The sequence below is a fragment of the Heptranchias perlo genome, unplaced genomic scaffold (genome assembly GCF_035084215.1).
Source record: "Heptranchias perlo isolate sHepPer1 unplaced genomic scaffold, sHepPer1.hap1 HAP1_SCAFFOLD_955, whole genome shotgun sequence".
NCBI classification, from domain to species: Eukaryota; Metazoa; Chordata; class Chondrichthyes; order Hexanchiformes; family Hexanchidae; genus Heptranchias; species Heptranchias perlo.
In genome coordinates this window covers 1,947-25,160 of record NW_027139998.1, presented here as the reverse complement: position 1 = coordinate 25,160, position 23,214 = coordinate 1,947, and the positions used below count along the sequence as shown (strand labels likewise).

Below are 23,214 nucleotides of genomic sequence, written 5' to 3'. Positions count from 1 at the left end.
TTCAAAAAGTACTTCACTGGCTGTAAAGCGCTTTGGGACGTCCTGAGGTGGTGAAAGGTGCTGTGGAGATGCAAGGCTTTGTTTCTATGTATAATTAGCGTCCCCAGTGCAGAGTACGTACCTCTTGGTGCCCTTTGCGAACTCGACGTTGATGGTTTTGCCGTCGATGTTGAGGGGCGGCTGCAGCGACTGCAGGATCTGGAGCAGCTGGGAGGCTTCCTTCAAGCAGAAAGGGAACAATCTCAGCAGCGGTTCCGACCAAACTCAAAACTTCAGGAAAAAGGATGCCGTCCCTCTCCAGAGCAACAATGGAGGAGAGCTTGCTCGTGGAAACAGGAGGAGGCCATTCAGCCCCTCGAGCCTGTTCCGCCCTTCAAACTGATCGGGGCTGATCTGTACCTCAATCCCATTTACCCGCCTTTACTCCATATCCCTCGATACCCTCACCCAACAAAAATCTATCGATCTCGGCCTTGAAAGCCTCAATTGACCTCCAGCATCCCCAGCCTTTTGGTGGAGAGAGTTCCAGATTTCCACTCCCCTTTGTGTGAAAAAGTGCTTCCTGATTCCAATCCTAAATGGCCTGGCTCTAATTTTAAGATTGTGTTCCCTTGTTCCTGATTCCCTCCACCACAGGAAACAGTTTCTCCGTGTAACTCCCCTCTGAGGCTAGAGACTAGCGGACGAAGGTTTGGCGAGCTCACCGACTGTCCTCCCTCCGCTATTTTAACAAAGATGCGAATTTGTTTATTTTGTAGGACTTTGTTGAAATCGTCTGTGACAGTCGAGCAGTGCGATGGGCTGTAAAGTCAATGCACGTGGCTGCAGAGCCATGTTCTCTATCCCTACTGCACACTGCTGCAGAGCAGTAGGGATAGAGGACATGGGGTGTCAGCTGTGGCACAGCGGGTCTCACCCCCGCCTCTGAGTCAGAAGGTCATGGCTTCGAGGCCCCACTGCAGGCCGACACTCCCAGTGCAGTACTGAGGGAGTGCTGTACAGTCAGAGGTACCGTCTTTCGGATGGAATGTTAAACCGAGGCCCCGTCTGCCCCCCCTCAGTTGGGCGTAAAAGATCCCACGACCACTATTTCGGAGAGCAAGGGGGTTCTCCCTGGTGTCCTGGGGCCAATATTTGTCCCTCAACTAACATCACTAAAACAAATGATCTGGTTATTATCACACTGCTGCATGTGGGATCTTGCTGTGCGCAAATTGGTTGCCGCGTTTCCTACATTACAACAGTGACCACACTTCAAAAGTACTTCATTGGCTGTGAAGTGCTTTGGGACGTCCAGAAGTGGTGAAAGGCGCCGTGAAAATGCAAATCTTTTTTTTTAAAAACAGCAATTGCTAGACGGAAAAAGATCCATCTCGTCCTCCTTCTTAGCATATCATAGAAACACAGAAAATAGGAGCAAGAGTAGGCCATTCAGCCCTTCGGGCCTGCTCCACCATTCAAAACGATCATGGCTGATCGTCTAACTCAGTACCCTGTTCCCGCTTTTTCCCCTTATCCCTTTAGCATTAAGAAATATATCTATCTCCTTATTGAATACATCTAATGACTTGGCCTCCACTGCCTTCTGTGGTAGAGAATTTCACAGTTTCACCACCCTCTGAGTGAAGAAATTCCTCCTCATCTCGGTTCTAAATGGCATACCCCGTATCCTGAGACTGTGACCCCCTGGTTCTGGACTCCCCAGCCATCGGGAACATCCTCCCTGCATCTAGTCTGTCTCGTCCTGTTAGAATTTTATATGTTTCGATGAGATCACCTCTCATTCTTCTAAACTCGAGTGAATATAGGCCTAGTCGACCCAATCTCTCCTCATACGTCAGTCCTGCCATCCCAGGAATCAGTCTGGTAAACCTTCGTTGCACTCTCTCCATGGCAAGGACATCCGTCCTCAGATAAGCATCCTGGTAGTCGTCCGATACAACGATAACGGCAGTTGTTGATTAATCAGAGCAATCGATTTCTTATCAATTGGTCCACAACAGACCCAGACGTGAGGGGAGGAAAACCCTGAGTGGGGGAGAGCTTTGGGAACCATCGGTCCAAAGTCACCTGTCCCTCCCAGAAATGCTACACTTACTTACCACGTGCCATGTCTCAAATTACGCAGACACTGGGTTCCAAAATCTTATCTAATTTGCAACTGAATGATTCAATACTATCTGCTACCACTGTCTCCCGAGGGAGCCGTTTCCAGGGGTCCTGAGTGACTGGCCACTAGTGCAGCCTTGGTCCCTCTTCACATCAGTGAGCCCCTCACAGGCCGGCGACAGAGCCCGGGACCTACAGTCTCCGTGGCTCAGTGCCCTGCTGGGCCGTGCATCCAACCCAGGGTGGTCTGGTGTTCCTACCTTGGCCGAGAAGCCCATGCCGATCTGTTGCGAAACGGGGAAGGCCATCGAGCCGAGCAGTTTCAACGGGCTCGAGAGGTGTGATCCCGGAAGGAGGACATTGAGGATCTGGCACAGGGTGAGGAGACGGGGTTAAGCTCCCCGCAAAAAAACGACAGGCTCTTGGAGCATTTGTCTCCACAAACCTCCTTGCGCACACAGGATGGTTCCACCAGAGGCAAAGCTGAAGATCGCCCAGGCCTCCCTCCCTCCCTCTCTCTCGTGTACTTTCTTCAGACCAATTATAAAGCAGCATCGAAAGAGCGAATCAAACCAGAAAACAAATCAGGTGCTGACGGACCTACTGTGCCTTTCCCGCTATTATTTCAGATTTCTCACCTTCTATCACAGCTTTCGTTTCTACCACTGACTTTGGCACAGGCCAAAGAGTAGGTTACCTGCCTACTCTCTGCATTGGAAATAGTGCATAGGAAACCTGAACATAGAGGGAGCTTGACTGTATCTAACCCTGTACCTGCCCTGGAAGAGTTTGATGGGACAGTGTAGAGGGAGCTTTACTCTGTATCTAACCTTGTACCTGCCCTGGAAGAGTTTGATGGGACAGTGTAGAGGGAGCTTTACTCTGTATCTAACCCTGTACCTGCCCTGGAAGAGTTTGATGGGACAGTGTAGAGGGAGCTTTACTCTGTATCTAACCCTGTACCTGCCCTGGGAGTGTTTGATGGGACAGTGTAGAGGGAGCTTTACTCTGTATCTAACCCTGTACATGCCCTGGGAGTGTTTGATGGGACAGTGTAGAGGGAGCTTTACTCTGTATCTAACCCTGTACCTGCCCTGGGAGTGTTTGATGGGACAGTGTAGAGGGAGCTTTACTCTGTATCTAACCCTGTACCTGCCCTGGGAGTGTTTGATGGGACAGTGTAGAGGGAGCTTTACTCTGTATCTAACCCTGTACATGCCCTGGGAGTGTTTGATGGGACAGTGTAGATGGAGCTTTACTCTGTATCTAACCCTGTACCTGCCCTGGGAGTCTTTGATCCTGAAACCGGATGCCTGAAATTGAAACTGTTTCATTGCCCAGTGATAACATTATCTTGATGAGCACAAAGTTCACGTTTACAAAAAGTTCTTAAACAAACAAGTGGCACAGGACTCACCACAATGGTCGAGAGCTGGATGAAAGCGAATCCTCTGTTCAGCTGGGTCTGCTTGTCTTTGATCAGCCGCACATTGGAGGGAGACAGCACAGCATAGGGTGTCAACGCGTTCAGGATCACATCCAGAGTGGTGTGTGGGTTCAGGTTCCGCAGGATTACAGCTGAGATGGGTTGAAAACCAAAAAGGGTCAGGACTCGCAGCTGAACGGAGCAAGCAGGGTGACCGTTACTCTCATACAGACAGAGTAAAGCGACAGTAGGAAGGGGTGGCCACAGGGGGTCCACAAAGGTGACTAACTCCCTCACAGGGACAGACCTGGACCCACCAGTACTGTACCCCAGTGTTATACAGTGACAGACCCGGACCCACCAGTACTGTACCCCAGTGTTATACAGTGACAGACCTGGACCCACCAGTACTGTACCCCAGTGTTATACAGTGACAGACCCGGACCCACCAGTACTGTACCCCAGTGTTATACAGTGACAGACCTGGACCCACCAGTACTGTACCCCAGTGTTATACAGTGACAGACCTAACACAACCCAAGCTAGGAAGGACAGACTGTTGAACTGTACGGCTAGGGGGCACGGGTTCTCATTCGAGTGGGCACAGCACGTCCAATAACACACCCACCCGGCGAGCTTCACCCGAACTTACTGTCGTTAGCGTTCTCGTTGAGCTGCTGGTGTTGGCTGTGTAGCAGGTGCTGGTGCTGAAGCTGTGGGGGCTGGAAGGGCTGGGGTAGTTTGAGCAGTGGTTGAGGACCCTCTGGGAGGGGCAGCTGGTGCTCCTTCCTGCCGGACACGAGGCGCAGCTCGCCTTCTGCAAACGGGACAGCGAGTTAGATTACAACTGAAGTTCAACGTCGAGACATCCGAACTGCAGGCGCACAAGATCGTCCCCTCATCTTGTGCAACTCAGACTTAGTTACAAAAATCTCACGGAGGATAAAATCCGTAAGCAAACGCACAGGTACAATTTTTATTTATATTTTAAAATGCTCTCCTTTTAGGCACTGAATCGTGCTGGGCTACGGGTCCCGCAGGTGCCTTACGATGCCTCCCGCAAGCGGTCATCACGTGTGAGCCCAGACGGTGAGCGTTGGTGGAATATTTGACTGGGGAGGGCATCACAGCCGAGCCCAATCCTGTCCTCATTCCCGACAGCCGCACCTTTTTCCAGCAGGAGTCACTGGGCGGAGGTCAGGTACAGGAATCCTGGCGGACCGTCTCCCTCCTTAAACCAAGGGAACGCTCAAAGCCAATTGTAAGCTCCTCTATCCCCCACCGCGGGTGGGGGTGCAACATCGCATCTTCCTGGTCTGTATGTCTCAGAAGTGCTCCGGGACATCCATTCACCTCCCAGGGAACGATCCAAGCTCACAATTCTTTTTGTGTTTTAAATCAATTAAAAGGTCATGTTAATGATCAGCCAGCATAGCTCAACACAGACACGTTTCAGCTGCACTCACCTGACTTGGGGACCCCACACTTGAAGCATTTCTCACGCCGTTTAAAATTCTGCACACCACACTGCGAGCAAAATGAAAAACAATTTAAAACACACCGATAGCAGGGGGGGGTGCGGGGATAGTGGGACTAATTGGGTCGCTCTTTAAAAGAGCTGGCACAGGCACGATGGGCCGAATGGCCTCCTTCCGTGCTGTGAGATTCTAACACTTGCAGAGCACCTCGGTTTAATGGCCCCTCCGACAGCGCGGCGCTCCCTCAGCACTGACCCTCCGACAGCGCGGCGCTCCCTCAGCACTGACCCTCCGACAGCGCGGCGCTCCCTCAGCACTGACCCTCCGTCAGCGCGGCGCTCCCTCAGCACTGACCCTCCGTCAGCGCGGCGCTCCCTCAGCACTGACCCTCCGTCAGCGCGGCGCTCCCTCAGCACTGACCCTCCGTCAGCGCGGCGCTCCCTCAGCACTGACCCTCCGACAGCGCGGCGCTCCCTCAGCACTGACCCTCCGACAGCGCGGCGCTCCCTCAGCACTGACCCTCCGACAGCGCGGCACTGGAGGAGTGTGGGCCTAGCTAATGGGGCTCGTGTCTCTGGAGCTGGGGGCTCAAACCCACGACCTCTGACTCGGAGGTGGAGAGTGCATGCCCTGACCACGCCTCGGCCGACACACCGCAGTGCGATGCGTGAGCCACACACCACGTTACCTTGTTACACAGCCAGTCCTCGTTTGCCTTGGGCTTCGGGTCGCTGTAGTACATGGAGACTTGCTGGCCGAGAATAGCAAGGGAGTGCTGCAAGAAACACAGGAGTGACAAAATGAGTTCCTCCTTCAGAGCCAAGGATTCCCACTTCATGCCTCATCAGTGAACAAACCCTTCTGCAGAGAGAAAAAAAAAGGACGACAGATCGGAGAACAACAAAAAAAAAATAATAAAACAAAACCAAATTAAGAAAATAAAAAGTCTGAACCTCTCAACTGTGGAACAAATACACCTGGCCCTGAGCCGACCAAACTCTCACCTTCTAAAAAAAAACCTGCGACTTGGTTTTGGAAACGATTTGCTCAAGCTGGGAGAGGCGACAGGAGAGACGACCCTGCCTCCACTGAGAGGCAACAACATTTTATTCCGAAAATTAACGGGAGCAGGAAGAATTAAACAGACAGCAATGCTCTTTCCAGACGAGAAATGGCACTCGGGGGAGAGTTTAGAAAACAAGCGCGCACACACACACGCACATACAGGCAAACGTTGCAGTACATATCCCCCTCTCACTGTGTTCTGCAACCCTTTCAGGGTGGGAGGGGGGGTGGGAAATCAGTGAAGGCCAAAGCCAGCCAGACCGTAACAACCAGGGAACAAGTGAAGAGAAGGCAGACAGCAAACTCACGGCCAGCGGCTCGAAAACAGGACCGCAAGCCCTGGGTTGGAAGCTGCGGGCTGTTTCGGAGGCCGAGCGCCACCCAGAGTGAGACCGCTCCCATCGAAGAGCGCGAGGCGCGGCGTCTTTCGACGAAGATCCAGCGCGCGGGGAGCCGCGCGCTAAGGGGCTGCCTTCCCGTGCTGACGTGTCGCTTCAGCCACTGCCCTGCGGAATTTGAGGGGCTCGAAACGCGCGGTCGCAAAGCGAGCGACTCTGGCCGTCTGGCACCGTCGGGTACGACCCCCCCTACTTCCCGCACCCCACCCCCCTCCAACGCAACGCGGCGAAGCAGCTTCCGACCCAGAAATGACTCCTGCCGCTGCCGTGCACTGGAAACCAATCAGAAGCCTGAGGAGACAACGACAAACTGGGTAGAGAGAGAGAGAAAGAAAGAGAGAGAGAAAAGCACGCAAAGATCAGACCAGTACAGCCCCTATCACAGCCCCGGTCGGTGCAAGTCGACCTCAAAGACTGACCTCAAAGCTCTCTCCTTTAGAACAGCCATTAGGCGCTGGTCCTGCAACAGCAGACAACATGCACGCGACCAGATCACTGGACACTATCAGGGTGAGTCGCAGTAGGATTATACCTGCACAGGCCTCTTTTCCTCTCCTGTCACGAAGACTCTCGTATCGTTCGGCAGGCCAAGCGCGATCACAGGCAAGCGAGTGCCAATCGGGCTATTCGACTGCGGGAGCATCGCAGCCGAACCCGATCTCCGCTCTCCGCCGAAGTCAACGCACTTTCAGCAGGAGTCGTCACTGGGTGACAGGGAGGGATGAGAGGAGCCCTGGTTCATCTCCCCCCGCCCCCACCCCCTCCCCAGGGCACTGAGACCAATCGTGGGACCCCCCCACCCCGCCGGCCCACCTGAGATTAGCTCACTGAGCAGGTAACTGGGGAACAAACGCCACACGGTTCCCCCTTTTTTTTGGGAGGTGGAGATAATCGTACTGCAACCACACCCCCATCGACATCGTTTCAGAATAAATCTCTCAGCTGCTCGCCTCTTACAAAACGATGGGCTCTTTCCTCCAACATCACAACAATCTAAAACCATTTGAAAACAAAAAGACCACTGCCACAGCAACAACTGAATCGAGGGTTGTTCATCCACCAGGATAAGCAGGGAATCACCACTCACTGGGTCTGCAACCGCCCGGTTTATATATAGAATAACAGATACCCGGAGTGAGTAACAGGCTGGAATCTAATCGAGGAGTTCCGGGGGTTCATATATGGAATAACAGATACCCGGGAGTGAGTTACAGACTGGAATCTAATCGAGGGGTTCGGGGGGTTTATATATAGAATAACAGATACCCGGGAGTGAGTTACAGACTGGAATCTAATCGAGGGGTTCGGGGGGTTTATATATAGAATAACAGATACCCGGGAGTGAGTTACAGGCTGGAATCTAATCGAGGGGTTCGGGGGGTTTATATATAGAATAACAGATACCCGGGAGTGAGTTACAGGCTGGAATCTAATCGAGGGGTTCGGGGGGTTTATATATAGATTAACAGATACCCGGGAGTGAGTTACAGACTGGAATCTAATCGAGGGGTTCGGGGGGTTTATATATAGAATAACAGATACCCGGGAGTGAGTTACAGGCTGGAATCTAATCGAGGGGTTCGGGGGGTTTATATATAGATTAACAGATACCCGGGAGTGAGTTACAGGCTGGAATCTAATCGAGGGGTTCGGGGGGTTTATATATAGAATAACAGATACCCGGGAGTGAGTTGCAGGCTGGAATCTAATCGAGGGGTTCGGGGGGTTTATATATAGAATAACAGATATCCGGGAGTGAGTTACAGACTGGAATCTGATCGAGGGGTTCGGGGGGGGGGGGGGGGTTTATATATAGAATAACAGATACCCGGGAGTGAGTTGCAGGCTGGAATCTAATCGAGGGGTTCGGGGGGGTTTATGTATAGAATAACAGATACCCGGGAGTGAGTTACAGGCTGGAATCTAATCGAGGGGTTCGGGGGGTTTATATATAGAATAACAGATACCCGGGAGTGAGTTACAGACTGGAATCTAATCGAGGGGTTCGGGGGGTTTATATATAGAACAACAGATACCCGGGAGTGAGTTGCAGGCTGGAATCTAATCGAGGGGTTCGGGGGGTTTATATATAGAATAACAGATACCCGGGAGTGAGTTACAGACTGGAATCTAATCGAGGGGTTCGGGGGGGGGGTTTATATATAGAATAACAGATACCCGGGAATGAGTTACAGGCTGGAATCTAATCGAGGGGTTCGGGGGCGTTTATATATAGAATAACAGATACCCGGGAGTGAGTTGTAGACTGAAATCTAATCGAGGGGTTCGGGGGCGTTTATATATGGAATAACAGATACCCAGGAGTGAGTTACAGGCTGAAATCTAATCGAGGGGTTCGGGGGGGGTTTATATATAGAATAACAGATACCCGGGAGCGAGTTACAGGCTGGAATCTAATCGAGGGGTTCAGAGTGGGGAGAGTGGAACCTGCACAGAAATCTGGTGGGAGGGTGAACGGCCAGGGAGGGGTCTGAGCGGTTAACGACAAACCGGAAGAGGGGCACCCCGGCATTCCGAGTGAATCAGCATTCCCTGCAATCGGACAAACGCAGTCCACAAAGCCCTTGACATCAAATCTTACAGCACAGCTTTAGCTAGCAGCTCTACATCAGATCAGGAGAGAGTAACAAACACCTCCTAACGACTACAACATGGTGGAACGGTATTGTCACTATTCTTGTTTCATTTCTGACACAACGAAGCAGGAAGTTAGAAGGGCCTCTGTCGGACACTGGGAAGGGACGGATCCCACTGAATGTGATGCCACCGACATTCAAAAAAACCACATCATTCCCCGGTTCTCCCCTTCCCCTCCTGAACCTGGACACTGGCCGGGTGCCTGACCACCGAGTCCCATCCAGTCTTCACCCGAAATCCCCACACAGGTGCACTTTGCAGAGGGAGTCGCTGAACGGTGATCAGGAGCAGGAGCCCTGGCTGATTCTCCCACCTCCCTAACCAGAGATGGAACCTGGGACCATCGCAGTCGGTGTGGTTCAGCACCTAAATGGGCAGCGGATTACCCCGAGTCACTGGGACCACCCAATGTTACCTTTCTAAAATCACCACGGAACGTTTTTTTTGTCATTCGTTCATGGGATGTGGGCGTCGCTGGCAAGGCCAGCATTTATTGCCCATCCCTAATCACAGAACTCCTGATCAGAGAACCAAGATGACCTAACAAGTGCTTTGGGTGTGTGCATTCAAGGCTGTGGGGAGATATTTACCTCCGGGGAGCTGGTCAGACCTCTTTCCCCCACACCAGGACAGCACAGCCGCCTCTCGGAGAGAGTCTTACAAACAACCATCACCTCCCCCTCCTCCCTCTGAAGCAAACATCTGCAGTGCACTGTATCAAAAGGCCCTTCTTCCTTCCTGCTAAGGCTTCTGTACCAGCCTACAGCAGTCAACTGGTGAGTCAACTGGTGAGTCCACCTCGCTCAAAACACTTCCAACATAATGAAACCAGAAGTAGCACCTTTTTTTTTTAATATATAAAATCGCTGCATCAATGTAGTTACGTTACAGGTCCATAAACACATCAGACAAGCTCCAGCGCCAGGAGTGTACGGCCAGACCTGTCAGTGCAACACAGCCCTCCACACACAAAAAAACTGGGAGGGATCTGAAATTTAATAATCCCGTCCCCCACCACCGCCCCCCCCCACGTTGGCTGGAATAAAGTGGAAATTCAGTTACAGGACCCACTCCAAAAGGGCTAGTAAAGTAACCTCTGATCGCGTGGCTCCGAAGAGCTCGACAGGATTAGAGAAGTCACAAGCACAGACCCTCGTGCTCTGTGCTGTCTACAGGGCCTCTGCGACACGGAGCAGTTTGAGGCATTTGCCCGGTGCCCTCTGTGTTGCACTGACGCACTTAACAACTTCCCTTGGTGCTGAGGCAATGGCGGCAGAAGTTATTCCAAATTGCCAACTCCACAATATCCTTCAAGAAACAGCATGGTCTCAATAGATAATAACTGCGACATTCTGCATAACCTTACCCTTAATGCATTTACTCCCAAATTCTTTACATGCTGTTTTATTTATCCACATACACACACACACAGACAGACACAGATACATACTTCCGTTTGCTTTCAGTATGTTCTTCAATGAAGACAGAAAACCAGTTAATTGCCACAGCACTTGCGATAAAGCCGTTAACCTGGAGATCTCAGTCACTCAGGATGCAGGCGCACACTTTGAAAGGCCTACAGGTCCCGTTAGCTCAATCCCGCCTTGCTGCCAAGGCTCCTCACGCTCCGAACCACCTTTACACCGGGAGGGCACGGAGAGAAAGACGTGCAATCCTCCGCCCCGTGCCACACCACCAAGACCAGCACGGCACACACCAACGCCTGGCCAAGGGACCAGAAGCCAAGCTCCGGCCATGCCATTTCACCAATGCACCGTGCCCGAACCGCAGCACCAAGACTCCATACCAGAGAACGACGAGGACAAAATAACCGTCTCAAACCACGACCACTTAACCAGGCCGGCCTTTTGCTGCTGACAAAACCATTTTTAAAAAACGGGAATGCCCCACGTACATTCTTCAAACAAATAGGCAACAGCTACAGGTACCCTCGGGTGAGAGGAGTGGAAAACATGAGCGTCCCCCAGATTACGACTTGTACGGAGCGGAAGAATGACAAAAAATACTTCAGGAATACCAGAATTCACTCATTTTTAACAAGCGTTTCATTTCTTTTTTTTTTAAAAAAAGACATAAAACAGAATCAGACTGCAAACGTTGTCCACACTTTTCATATATATATATATATACACACACATGTTAAAAAAAAACCAAAATATTTTCAGCAGCAAAAATAAAAGTTCCAGTGTGTATGTGTGTGTGTTTTTTTTTTCTGGCATATTACAATTCATTTGACATCTTAAAAGACACTGATGCCTGATCCACACGCACCTCCATCACCGCAGCGAGATGGTCAGCCTTCTGGAGCTACGCAGATCCACTAGTTCTGATGGGCGCGTTTTCTTTTAAATAAAGCGCGCGTGACCTTGACTGACCGCCCCCCCCGCCCCCCGCCCCGGAGACGCTGTCCGAGACGCAGAATCAGCAGCGCACTTCAATGATCTGCCGTGGCGGTTCCCGATAACTTGGCAGCTCAGAGGCTGTATAACCTAATGCGCAATACCCCCTCCCACCCCACCAGACTCACTTGCAGCAGCGGGTCCCCGACGACCAAGCCCGCCACACCCCTCCCGAACCTCGCCTGCTCCACTTTTTTTCAGTCCTGTCTACGCTGAGTGAGTTGGCGCTACAATGGGCATCAGCACCCCTACTTTGGGAGGTGTTTTTTTTTTAAAAATTCGTTCATGGGATGTGGGCGTCGCTGGCGAGGCCGGCATTTATTGCCCATCCCGAGATGTCCCTCGAGAAGGTGGTGGTGAGCCGCCTTCTTGAACCGCTGCAGTCCGTGTGGTAAAGGTTCTCCCACAGTGCTGTTAGGGAGTTCCAGGATTTTGACCCAGTGACGACGGAGGAACGGCCGATATATTTCCAAGTCGGGATGGTGTGTGACTTGGAGGGGAACGTGCAGGTGGTGTTGTTCCCGTGCGCCTGCTGACCTTGTCCTTCTAGGTGGTAGAGGTCGCGGGTTTGGGAGGTGCTGTTGAAGAAGCCTTGGCGAGTTGCTGCAGTGCGTCCTGTGGATGGTACACACTGCAGCCACAGTGCGCCGGTGGTGAAGGGAGTGAATGTTTAAGGTAAAGGGTGGGGCTGGGGGGGGGGGGGGGGGAAAGAGAGGGAAAAAAATGGGCAAGTGTGACGTGCCTGCGCTCAGCTCTCTCTCTCTCTCGAGCAGACAATTCGCAGCCTGGGCTCGAAACTTAAGAGAATGGCCCGACGAGTGGAGCTGGAACCTGGCGAGGGAGGGGGGGACAAACCCCAGCGAGAGGCAGCGCCTTCTGGGCGGAATGGATTTTGGGGGCAGCGGGGGTGGGGGCCGAGAAGGGGATTGGGAACTGATCACATAGAAAGCTCGAGGGAAGGAGGCATCAGCTCGAGATCGTACACGCCACAGTTAGAGAACGTTTAGCTGAGAGAATGTAAAAAAAAAGCGCGGCAACGGGGCAGCTCGCACCCTGGGGGGCAGGGTGCAGGTACGGCAGGCAGGAGCTAACCGGGCTATAACCCTGCATCGACCAAGGCAAGCGCAGCGCACAGGTGCGATCCGGGCTCAGGCCGACTCGCGCGCCCGTGTGAATCAGGCATTGGGGTCTCCCAACAACAGAGGCGGTACTTGTGTGTTCAAGTGCAGCAAAGCAACCTGATTGGCTTCCATCCATCTGGTAGCGTCCTGCAAGTGATTAAACTCCACGAAGGCGAAACCACGGCTTTGACCTGGAGACAGCATTCAAATACAGACGGAGTGTGTTAGTTCATCGCATCAAAGGAGCCCTTTACTCAGTAGAATCAGAAACCCTGTTTGCACGGGCAAGTTTTCGAGAAAAAATAAATAAAAATCGGTGCTCACCCACCCCGCCTCCACCTCCCTCCTTTCCGCCACATGCACCAACCCTCTGCACGGTCACAGCGGAGCGAGTTCGAAGCACAAGCAGGGTGGCAGCTCCAGACTGCCGCGTGCTGCTCGGAACCCAAGACTTGGGACCGGAACCCCCAGCCCGACGGGAGAACGCGCGGGCCTCCTCGCTCCCTCCGTCCGGGAAGGGTCGTGCAAAGCATCCAGGCTCTATCCTAGAGAAGTGAGACCGTGACCCTCAAAGAAAAAAACCAGCAACACACAACTGCAAAGGACACGGCTGCACATCTCAACGTACGGCACAGAAGGAGGCCATTTGGCCCATCGTGCCTGTGCCGGAAAATCCAAACGCTTGGGTTTTTTTTTATAATTAAACTGTCCTCAACATCAGTCCCCTTCATTTCTTTGCAATGAATTTAGTTTTGGAGGGGTTAAAACAAGCGGGGAGGCAAATTGTGATGCGTTAAACCGGGACCCATAGAGTTAAGAACATAAGAAATAGGAGCAGGAGGAGGCCACTCGGCCCCTCGAGCCTGCTCCGCCATTCATTCAGATCATGGCTAATCTTCGACCTCAGCTCCACTTTCCCGCCCGATCCCCATATCCCTTGTTGAAGGGCTAATAGCGAACGACCGGACATCTTTGGAAGTCAACTCCAAAAATGTAGATGCCCACCTGACCAAAATAGTGGCGCAATGAGGACAGGTCAAGGTGACGCATTCAATCTCCTTTCTCAACCACTTCTCTCTCCCGGCAGGTGGCACTAAGGCTCCCCCCCACCCCAAACCCCTCACAACGGCCTAATGCTCATCAGTAGTGCCGACTCGCAAAGGTGGGAAGGTCCCAGGCTCGATCCCTGGTCTGTGCTGAGCAGCTGATCACGGCCAGGGTGCTGTAACTGGGCCATGCCGCCACCACCCCCCCCCCCCGCCCACCTTAGGGTGGGTTACCAGCCGCTCCATTTACAAACAAACACTCATTATCTGAAGTCATACAAGCATGAAGAATGGCCACTTTGGGGAGGTAACCAGTGGGTAGCTGTCACGGGAGTGTGGGGATTATATTACTGGACTAGTAATCCAGGGTATGGGAGTGTGGGGATTATATTACTGGACCGGTAATCCAGGGTACGGGAGTGTGGGGATTATATTACTGGACCGGTAATCCAGGGTACGGGAGTGTGGGGGTTATATTACTGGACCGGTAATCCAGGGTACGGGAGTGTGGGGATTATATTACTGGACTAGTAATCCAGGGTACGGGAGTGTGGGGATTATATTACTGGACCGGTAATCCAGGGTACGGGAGTGTGGGGATTATATTACTGGACCAGTAATCCAGGGTACGGGAGTGTGGGGGTTATATTACTGGACCGGTAATCCAGGGTACGGGAGTGTGGGGATTATATTACTGGACTAGTAATCCAGGGTACGGGAGTGTGGGGATTATATTACTGGACCGGTAATCCAGGGTACGGGAGTGTGGGGATTATATTACTGGACCGGTAATCCAGGGTACGGGAGTGTGGGGATTATATTACTGGACCGGTAATCCAGGGTACGGGAGTGTGGGGATTATATTACTGGACCGGTAATCCAGGGTACGGGAGTGTGGGGGTTATATTACTGGACCGGTAATCCAGGGTACGGGAGTGTGGGGATTATATTACTGGACCGGTAATCCAGGGTACGGGAGTGTGGGGATTATATTACTGGACCGGTAATCCAGGGTACGGGAGTGTGGGGATTATATTACTGGACCGGTAATCCAGGGTACGGGAGTGTGGGGATTATATTACTGGACCGGTAATCCAGGGTACGGGAGTGTGGGGATTATATTACTGGACCGGTAATCCAGGGTACGGGAGTGTGGGGATTATATTACTGGACTAGTAATCCAGGGTACGGGAGTGTGGGGATTATATTACTGGACTAGTAATCCAGGGTACGGGAGTGTGGGGATTATATTACTGGACCGGTAATCCAGGGTACGGGAGTGTGGGGATTATATTACTGGACCAGTAATCCAGGGTACGGGAGTGTGGGGATTATATTACTGGACCGGTAATCCAGGGTACGGGAGTGTGGGGGTTATATTACTGGACCGGTAATCCAGGGTACGGGAGTGTGGGGATTATATTACTGGACCGGTAATCCAGGGTACGGGAGTGTGGGGGTTATATTACTGGACCGGTAATCCAGGGTACGGTAGTGTGGGGATTATATTACTGGACTAGTAATCCAGGGTACGGGAGTGTGGGGATAATATTACTGGACCGGTAATCCAGGGTACGGGAGTGTGGGGATTATATTACTGGACCAGTAATCCAGGGTACGGGAGTGTGGGGGTTATATTACTGGACCGGTAATCCAGGGTACGGGAGTGTGGGGATTATATTACTGGACTAGTAATCCAGGGTACGGGAGTGTGGGGATTATATTACTGGACCGGTAATCCAGGGTACGGGAGTGTGGGGGTTATATTACTGGACCGGTAATCCAGGGTACGGGAGTGTGGGGATTATATTACTGGACCGGTAATCCAGGGTATGGGAGTGTGGGGATTATATTACTGGACCGGTAATCCAGGGTACGGGAGTGTGGGGGTTATATTACTGGACCGGTAATCCAGGGTACGGGAGTGTGGGGATTATATTACTGGACCAGTAATCCAGGGTACGGGAGTGTGGGGATTATATTACTGGACCGGTAATCCAGGGTACGGGAGTGTGGGGATTATATTACTGGACCGGTAATCCAGGGTACGGGAGTGTGGGGGTTATATTACTGGACCGGTAATCCAGGGTACGGGAGTGTGGGGATTATATTACTGGACCGGTAATCCAGGGTACGGGAGTGTGGGGGTTATATTACTGGACCGGTAATCCAGGGTACGGGAGTGTGGGGATTATATTACTGGACCGGTAATCCAGGGTACGGGAGTGTGGGGATTATATTACTGGACCGGTAATCCAGGGTACGGGAGTGTGGGGATTATATTACTGGACCGGTAATCCAGGGTACGGGAGTGTGGGGATTATATTACTGGACCGGTAATCCAGGGTATGGGAGTGTGGGGATTATATTACTGGACCGGTAATCCAGGGTACGGGAGTGTGGGGATTATATTACTGGACCGGTAATCCAGGGTATGGGAGTGTGGGGATTATATTACTGGACCGGTAATCCAGGGTACGATAGTGTAGTGGTTATGTTACTGGACTAGTAATCCAGGGTACGATAGTGTAGTGGTTATGTTACTGGACTAGTAATCCAGGGTATGGGAGTGTGGGGATTATATTACTGGACCGGTAATCCAGGGTACGGGAGTGTGGGGATTATATTACTGGACCGGTAATCCAGGGTACGGGAGTGTGCGGATTATATTACTGGACCGGTAATCCAAGGTACGGGAGTGTGGGGATTATATTACTGGACCGGTAATCCAGGGTACGGGAGTGTGGGGATTATATTACTGGACCGGTAATCTAGGGTACGGGAGTGTGGGGATTATATTACTGGACCGGTAATCCAGGGTACGGGAGTGTGGGGATTATATTACTGGACCGGTAATCCAGGGTACGGGAGTGTGGGGATTATATTACTGGACCGGTAATCCAGGGTATGGGAGTGTGGGGATTATATTACTGGACCAGTAATCCAGGGTACGGGAGTGTGGGGATTATATTACTGGACTAGTAATCCAGGGTATGGGAGTGTGGGGATTATATTACTGGACCGGTAATCCAGGGTACGGGAGTGTGGGGATTATATTACTGGACTGTTAATCCAGGGTACGGGAGTGTGGGGATTATATTACTGGACCGGTAATCCAGGGTACGGGAGTGTGGGGATTATATTACTGGACTAGTAAACCAGGGTATGGGAGTGTGGGGATTATATTACTGGACTAGTAATCCAGGGTATGGGAGTGTGGGGATTATATTACTGGACCGGTAATCCAGGGTACGGGAGTGTGGGGATTATATTACTGGACCGGTAATCCAGGGTACGGGAGTGTGGGGATTATATTACTGGACCGGTAATCCAGGGTACGGGAGTGTGGGGATTATATTACTGGACCGGTAATCCAGGGTACGGGAGTGTGGGGATTATATTACTGGACTGGTAATCCAGGGTATGGGAGTGTGGGGATTATATTACTGGACCGGTAATCCAGGGTACGGGAGTGTGGGGATTATATTACTGGACTAGTAATCCAGGGTACGGGAGTGTGGGGATTATATTACTGAACCGGTAATCCAGGGTATGGGAGTGTGGGGATTATATTACTGGACCGGTAATCCAGGGTATGGGAGTGTGGGGATTATATTACTGGACCGGTAATCCAGGGTACGGGAGTGTGGGGATTATATTACTGGACCGGTAATCCAGGGTACGGGAGTGTGGGGATTATATTACTGGACCGGTAATCCAGGTTACGGGAGTGTGGGGATTATATTACTGGACCGGTAATCCAGGGTACGGGAGTGTGGGGATTATATTACTGGACCAGTAATCCAGGGTACGGGAGTGTGGGGATTATATTACTGGACCGGTAATCCAGGGTATGGGAGTGTGGGGTTATAATATTGGACTGGTAATCCAGGGTACGATAGTGTAGTGGTTATGTTACTGGACTAGTAATCCAGGGTATGGGAGTGTGGGGATTATATTACTGGACTAGTAATCCAGGGTACGGGAGTGTGGGGATTATATTACTGGACCGGTAATCCAGGGTACGGGAGTGTGGGGATTATATTACTGGACCGGTAATCCAGGGTACGGGAGTGTGGGGATTATATTACTGGACCGGTAATCCAGGGTACGGGAGTGTGGGGATTATATTACTGGACCGGTAATCCAGGGTACGGGAGTGTGGGGATTATATTACTGGACCGGTAATCCAGGGTACGGGAGTGTGGGGATTATATTACTGGACTAGTAATCCAGGGTATGGGAGTGTGGGGATTATATTACTGGACCAGTAATCCAGGATACGGTAGTGTAGTGGTTATGTTACTGGACTCGTAATCCATGACAGTTTCAGCATTTGAATTCAGTTTAAAAAATGTGGAAATAAAAAGCTGCTATCAGTAAATGTGCCCACGAAGATGTCGGATTGTCGTAAAAACCCAACTGGTTCACTAACGTCCTTCAGAGAAGGAAACCTGCCGTCCTTCCCAGGTCTGGGCCTATATGTGAGTCCAGTCCCTCACCAGCCTGACTCAGACCTGCCCTCTGAAGTGACCTAGCAAGCCACTCAGTTGTATCGAAACCAATCACCTTCTCAAGGGCAACTAGGGACGGGCAATAAAAGCCGGCTTGCCAACGACGCCCACATCCCGAGAATGAATCCATTATTTTTTTTATATATAACCAGCGACTGTCACCACCTTTCAGCAAAAGAGAGCAAAAAAAGAAAATACCACCCAGGACAGAAGACTGTAAAAGTACAAGAGCACTGAGTATTCCTGCCCAATCAATGCACACACTTGCCCGTGGAAAGAGAGTGAAATCCCTCTGCTGAGTACTATCTGTGCATAGCCCATTCTGTGCCACACTTGTTCTCCCGCCCCGCCTGTTGTCCCTCTGCCTCCCCCACAAGCCAAGGACACAGGGCACAAAACCCCTCCACTGACACAGGGCGTGCCTGACCCCCAGCTCGTCCCTGGTATACAGGCACCTGCCACCCTCTGCGGCACAACCCAAGGGCATCCAGACACAAGCGATACCAGGCTCGTAACTTACCTGCTTACCTTCAACCCCCAGGGTCAGTGTCGTGAGGGACACGTTTGGAAAAAAAACCCCACATCAAACAGGACAGAACTGATCCAAACAAAAAAAAATGCAAATCTGCAACTAACTCGGCCCTAAATTCCATTTGGTGCATTTAAGGGGAAGCTGGATAAACACACGAGGGAGAAAGGAATAGAAGGATATGCTGATAGGGTGAGATGGAGTAGGGTCGTGCGGAGCATAATTACCGGCACAAACACGTTGGGCCAAATGGCCTGTACAATCTAAGTAATCCTTTCTACTCTCCGTTCCCCTGCCCTATGTGACAGAATGGCTGAAAAATCAACAAACGTGGGTGCTCCAGAATCAGTCAGCGAGAGGTGAGGTTGTAGCAGGGCCAAGTTAAAACAACAAGGGACCATCCATTCCCCATCTTCCCCCCCGCTCCCCAATTACAAGAGGAGACCATGAGTCTGAAGATAATCTTCGTGTAACTGGCCCACAGATCCGTTGGGTAGACTGGGATGATGCTGTAACCCGCTCTCTACCATCAGAGGGAGTTTTGCTGAAAGTCGTCCATTACCACCCCACTCGTCAAGACAAACCCTCGTCAAATGCCCGAGGGTGTCTGACCAAGCTCTGGGCCAAGACCACTACCCCTGCTCTTATTTTTCTCCCCTCCCCAGGTTATACCATCAGAAGTTGCTCCATCTAAAAGATCTGCCACATCAAGATTGCCAACCGCTGTTAAGATCCAGAGATTTCAATATTTCTCGCCCTGGACTCCACCACACGTTTCCTGGCCCAGGACCCTCGGCTGACCTTCTCTTTCCCTTGAAGGAAGTGCTCTGCTTCACACCTTCCCAGCGAGAGACCGGGAACTTAACTCGCTGGGGACCTGCGCCCTCTGGCATTGTGACAAAGTACTAATGCATCAGTTGGCACAGGAACAGATACAGGAGGAGGTCATTACATCGAGTCCATGGCACAGAAACAGGCCAACTGGTCTGTGCCGGTGTTCATGCTCAACACGAGCCTCCTCCCTCCCTACTCCATCTCACCCTATCACCATATCCTTCTATTCCTTTCTCCCTCATGTGTTTATCCAGCTTCCCCTTAAATGCATCTCTGTTATTCGCCTCAACCACTCCCTGTGGGAGCGAGTTCCACATTCTCACCACTCTCTGGGTAAAGAAGTTTCTCCTGAATTCCCTATTGGATTTATTCGTGACTATCTTATATTTATGGCCCCTAGTTTTGGTCTCCCCCACAAGTGGAAACGTCTTCTCTACGTCAACCCTATCAAACCCCTTCATAATTTTAAAGACCCCTCAGCCTTCTCTTTTCTAGAGAAAAGGGCCCCAGCCTGTTCCGTCTTTCCTGATAGTTATGACCTCTCAGTTCTGGTATCATCCTTGTAAATCTCTTTTGTACCTTTTCGAGTGCCTCTATATCCTTTTTTGTAATATGGGGACCAGAACTATGCACAGTGCTCCCAAGTGTGGTCTAACCAAGGCATATTGAGTCCAGAATTGTGCACAGTGCTCCAAGTGTGGTCTAACCAAGGTTCTATACAAGTTTAACAAAACTTCTTTGCTTTTCAATTCTATCCTTCCAGAAATGAATCCCAGTGCTTTGGTTTTTTCTTAAAAATTAAAATGGGAAAGGGAGGGATACCAAAATTCTAGAATCCTGGCCCATGCTCGGAGACACACGGGGAATGGGAAAGAACTACCTACGATAAAATAAGCTCGAAATACGTACGGAAAAAGAAAAAAAAAATCGGTAACATTAAACCAGGCTTTTGCGGGGGTGGGGGTGGGGAATTTTAAAATACGAAAACCTCGAAAATGTTCTTTTCACAGAGCACGCCAACGGCCAACAGCCCAACCACACATAACCATGTCAATCACAGCCTACTTGGAAAATCGTAGCCACTCAGCGTCGGGTTTACAAAATAAGATAACAACCGGGGGTGGTGGTGGGGGGGAGCGGGCTGCGGAGGAGGGGAAAAGAAACGAGAGGTCGGGAGTTTCATTTAAAACCCAGAACAGAATCTCACCTGAGGATTTGTTCCTCATTAGCCGCACCTCCCGAGGCTGGTGGCTGGAATACTGCAGCTGGACTCGGATCTGAAACAAGACACGAAGAAGGAGACCCTAGTGCCCGGTGACGAATGACTTGCATTTCTACTGCGCCTTTCACGGCCTCAGGACGTCCCAAAGCGCTTCACGGCCAATTGAGTACTTTTTTTTTGTTGAAGTGCAGTCACTTTTGCATTGTAGGAAACGCAGCAGCCAATTTGCGCAGAGCAAGATCCCACAAACAGCAACGTGACAACGACCAAATAATCTGATGTTGGTTGAGGGATAAATATTGGCCCCAGGACACCGGGGAGAACTCCCCCCTGCTCTTCTTCCAATAGTGGCCGTGGGATCTTTTACATCCACCTGAGAGGGGCAGACGGAGCCTCGGTTTAGCGTCTCGTCCGAAAGACGGCACCTCCGACAGTGCAGCACTGCCTCAGTACTGCATCAGGGGTGTCGGCCTGGATTGTGGGCTCAATTCTCTGGAGTGGGGCTCGAACCCACAACCTTCTAACTCCGAGGAGAAAGTGCTACCCACTGAGCCGTGGCCGACACCTATTCTGATCGCAAAATTCAACAAGTAAAAGTCAGGCAGCAGGATGGAATTGCAGTGAGAATGCCAAATAACAAGAGCGTCAAGCACCAAGAAAAAAGGTTACTCGCCCGACGACAGCGTGGCAGCGGGAAAGACCGAGGTGCATTCCTGAGCTGCGCCGGGAGAGCTGGTCTCTGCAGTGGCCCTAGGGAGGGCGGGTGGGGGGCAGCTTCAATTTATCATGTGTTTTTTGTGCGCAGAGGTGAGATGTTAGTGCTGATTTTGGGCACCCGATAACAACCTCAAATACAGCACAGGTTATATACAGAGTAAAGCTCCCTCTACACTGTCCCATCAAACACTCCCAGGGCAGGTACAGCACAGGTTAAATACAGAGTAAAGCTCCCTCTACACTGTCCCATCAAACACTCCCAGGGCAGGTACAGCACGGGTTAGATACAGAGTAAAGCTCCCTCTGCGCTGTCCCATCAAACACCCCCAGGGCAGGTACAGGGTTAGATGCAGAGTACAGCTCCCTCTACACTGTCCCATCAAACACTCCCAGGGCAGGTACAGCACAGGTTAAATACAGAGTAAAGCTCCCTCCACACTGTCCCATCAAACACTCCCAGGGCAGGTACAGGGTTAGATACAGAGTAAAGCTCCCTCCACACTGTCCCATCAAACACAACCTCCCAGGGCAGGTACAGCACGGGTTAGATACAGAGTAAAGCTCCCTCTGCGCTGTCCCATCAAACACTCCCAGGGCAAGTACAACATGGGTTAGATACAGAGTAAAGCTCCCTCTACACTGTCCCATCAAACACCCCCAGGGCGGTTATTGCTAACTCGGTATCGTCGTCTAGGGACGGAACCTGGGACCTTGCTGAAGTGAATGGTGCTGCACCGTGTCCACTGAGCCATCGGGAGAGCGCTATACATATTTTTTAATAACCCAAATTAAAGCCAAGGCGTGGATTCGACTCGACTTAGAGAGCTCTGAGTTGTGAAGTCCCCGCTCTGCTAATTCAACTTTTACATCGAAACGTTCCCCCAGCAGCCTCTTGAGAGATCCGGTGTTTCCGGGGGCGGGGGTAGCCTGCCAGACCAGCTGCTGCAGTCGACCGCACTACTGGAGCAGCGGTTGGGGTAACTCTGCCTACTCGCGGATCTTGAAGCAGTGGACTGGGGTGTGGGGGGGGGGGGGGAAGCCTGGGAACAAGCTGTTTGGGGGGGGGGGGGGGGGTGGGAAAGGAGAAAAGGACACGGATAGGGAAACAATAGATTCGCACTCCCTTGGACCTCGTTCTCTATCACGTACATCGTTCTCGGTGGCGGACTGCGGCAGCATCCTGAGCATGATGATCTTGCTGGCTTTCTCCTCCCCCGACTCGCTTCGGTAGTCCTGGTCCCGGTAGTCGCCGTCTCCCGGGAAGCTGAAGCTCTCCTCGGGGTTCTCGTAGCTTTTGTAGCTATCGCTGTCGTCTCTGTACTCCTAGACGTGGGCAACAGGGGTTCGTCGTGAGCCGGAGGGTGGAAGGGACAAGCAGGAGGAAGGGTGGAGACACAAGCGATGCTCACAAACAAATAGCAGCTCGCATGAAATGGCTTTCAAGCTTTTGAGTGTGGAGCCTTGCAAACACCAGCTTATACCCAGGAACTCACCCTCACAAATATTCACACCCCCACAGGGAGCCCCTCCTGCCAATACAGACACACCACAGGGAGCCCCTCCTGCAAATACAGACACACCCACAGGGAGCCCCTCCTGCAAATACAGACACACCCACAGGGAGCCCCTCCTGCCAATACAGACACACCCACAGGGAGCCCCTCCTGCCAATACAGA

General features: G+C 51.6%; 1 protein-coding gene across 6 annotated transcripts in view; it reads right to left on the bottom strand.

Moving 5' to 3' along the window:
- LOC137319970 (RNA-binding protein 10-like) overlaps positions 1 to 22,867 on the bottom strand; it is a 52,190-nt gene extending 29,323 nt beyond the window's left edge. For 4 of the 6 annotated variants that reach the window (XM_067981834.1, XM_067981833.1, XM_067981836.1 and 1 more), the window contains exons 1-8: positions 22,687 to 22,867; positions 20,806 to 20,875; positions 12,793 to 12,866; positions 5,702 to 5,788; positions 5,002 to 5,062; positions 4,188 to 4,352; positions 3,527 to 3,687; positions 122 to 219 (exon numbers count right to left, since the gene is read on the bottom strand). In XM_067981834.1, coding sequence (XP_067837935.1) covers positions 122 to 219; positions 3,527 to 3,687; positions 4,188 to 4,352; positions 5,002 to 5,062; positions 5,702 to 5,788; positions 12,793 to 12,866; positions 20,806 to 20,875; positions 22,687 to 22,725 — 755 coding nt within the window. In that variant the 5' untranslated portion in view covers positions 22,726 to 22,867. Of the gene's footprint in view, positions 1 to 121; positions 220 to 3,526; positions 3,688 to 4,187; positions 4,353 to 5,001; positions 5,063 to 5,701; positions 6,658 to 12,792; positions 12,867 to 20,805; positions 20,876 to 22,686 lie in introns of those variants that run through there. The other 2 variants (XM_067981839.1, XM_067981838.1) reach the window with 2 other exon arrangements.
- Between the last annotated feature and the right edge of the window lie 347 nt (positions 22,868 to 23,214).